Source organism: Nestor notabilis, unplaced genomic scaffold, assembly GCF_000696875.1.
Source record: "Nestor notabilis isolate BGI_N333 unplaced genomic scaffold, ASM69687v1 scaffold16798, whole genome shotgun sequence".
Taxonomy (NCBI): domain Eukaryota; kingdom Metazoa; phylum Chordata; class Aves; order Psittaciformes; family Psittacidae; genus Nestor; species Nestor notabilis.
In genome coordinates this window covers 76708-78573 of record NW_009938911.1, presented here as the reverse complement: position 1 = coordinate 78573, position 1866 = coordinate 76708, and the positions used below count along the sequence as shown (strand labels likewise).

Genomic DNA, 1866 nt, shown 5'->3' with positions numbered 1-1866 from the left:
CTCTCTGGCAGGGAGACATGCCTGCTCCACAACCTCTAGTCACCTAAGTGGTGTATCTGAATTAGGGGCTGATCCTCCAAAAGTTCCCTTCTATAGAGGCAAACTCCTTCAGAGAGTTATTCAGACTCTCAAATACTTTTCCACCTTTAACTTCCCTTCCAGAAACCTCTCTCACTTCTCTGACAGGATGGAAGCCTCAGTGGACTATACAGCAAACATCATTAAGACTACCTCCTTTAGTCTTATTACTACAAAGAAACTAGGAGGATTTAAAAAAAAAAAAAAAAAGGCATCCAAGAAGGCAAAATAACATAAAAACCCCCGAAATAATAACACCTTAAATCAATGAAAAGCAGAGCCCAAAGTGGAAAGGCTTTTGGTTAGTGAAGTCTAATTATATTTATTCTCCCAAGGAAAATACTAGGCTCACAAATGGATTTTATACCTGTCACTGAAAATGAACATGAATCCAAATGCTGCATTTAAATGCTACCCACATAGCTCACATGTTGCAAAGGTTCCACATCAAAGAGGAGCACAAGTGATAAATTAAGTAGAGGGCTGGAAAGATCTTTATATACGCTGCACACTTTGTTCAGATACTTCATAGGTCTTGCCTCACAGTGCAAGCAAAATAATTACAAAAGGAAAGTCACAACATTTAAAACCTTTAATAATGTTAAATGTCTGCCACTAATTACAAAAGAAATAAACCCAAGTTGTTTAAAAAGTTCTCTCTTGTCCTGATTTAGTAACTTTTACACCAAAACTCTACTCGAGTTACAGAACTACCCACCAAATTTCAGGACTAACACCTTCACGCGAGAAGAGCTGGAAAACAATGCTTTAATCCAAGTAGAATAAGAAAAGTGCGGATGCTGAACAAGCATGGTCCTGCTGGATTGTGCTGTTGATTTATTTCTTTCGGTTTTTGAATATACATGCAGCTTCATCCAGACCCAAACTAAGGCAGGCAAGGTGTGACAAAGGGAAGAATAATTTCATCCAATAGAATGCATTATGGCTGTTACAGAAATATTTACAGACTACCTCCCTGCCTTTCCCCAGCCACTGTCCTTCAAAGATGCAAAATCTTCAGACCTCACATAAGGAACATAGTGGAAAGGTGCCTGAGAGTGTTTTGTGAAGAAATCACTGAAGATGTCGCCATTTACTAAGTAAGGTGACTTCCTGAAGCTTTTCATGATAAAATCTTTCACACCACAACTACATCCTTTTTACAGGAAATTAAATAAATAATGTCTTCCTTGCCATGTGTCTTCCCTACTGATTTTAGATGTGGGATGGTTTTGGGAAGGAGAGAACCAATGGGCAGTCTGGAAGGGGCAAGGATCTAAGACCACCAAAGTTCTCCTTTAGAATAGTTTTATAGATCTTTACACTAATATTTACCCACTGGAATGCTGAAAAAAACCAACCCAATCCCAGTATTCTTTAGATAGAAAAAGGAAAGGCAGAAAGTGTTTGAAGCCTACACGGACGGTGGTAATATGCTTTCCACAAAATATTCTACACCCCATCTCTAGCTCATCAAGAACACATCTTTCCATGAATTCAGAAGATATGTGCTCTATCAGCTGTTACCTTAAGCTATGAAGAACAGAAAGTACCTGAGAAATGCGGGGGAACTTCCTACAGGAGAAGTCAGTGAATCCCAAGTCATGGAAGCCTGCTGGAATTGAAGGGTTGTTCTGAATGAAAGGCTTTCCCATGGGATCTCTGGGAAGCTGCTTGTGGATAACTGCATTATGGCGCAGTAAGCCCCGATGAGTACGAAAGGTAATACAACAGATGTCACACCTGGAAAGGAAAGGAATAAAACAGAAATGACTTACTGACTGCTGC

At 39.6% G+C, this 1866-nt stretch overlaps 1 protein-coding gene across 1 annotated transcript in view; it reads right to left on the bottom strand.

Moving 5' to 3' along the window:
* The window catches only part of RREB1 (ras responsive element binding protein 1), a 65532-nt gene that overhangs the window by 21884 nt on the left and 41782 nt on the right, over positions 1-1866 (bottom strand). The window contains exon 7 of the mRNA XM_010019596.1: positions 1632-1821. Within this exon, the coding sequence (XP_010017898.1) occupies positions 1632-1821 (190 nt within the window). The remainder of the gene's footprint in view (positions 1-1631; positions 1822-1866) is intronic.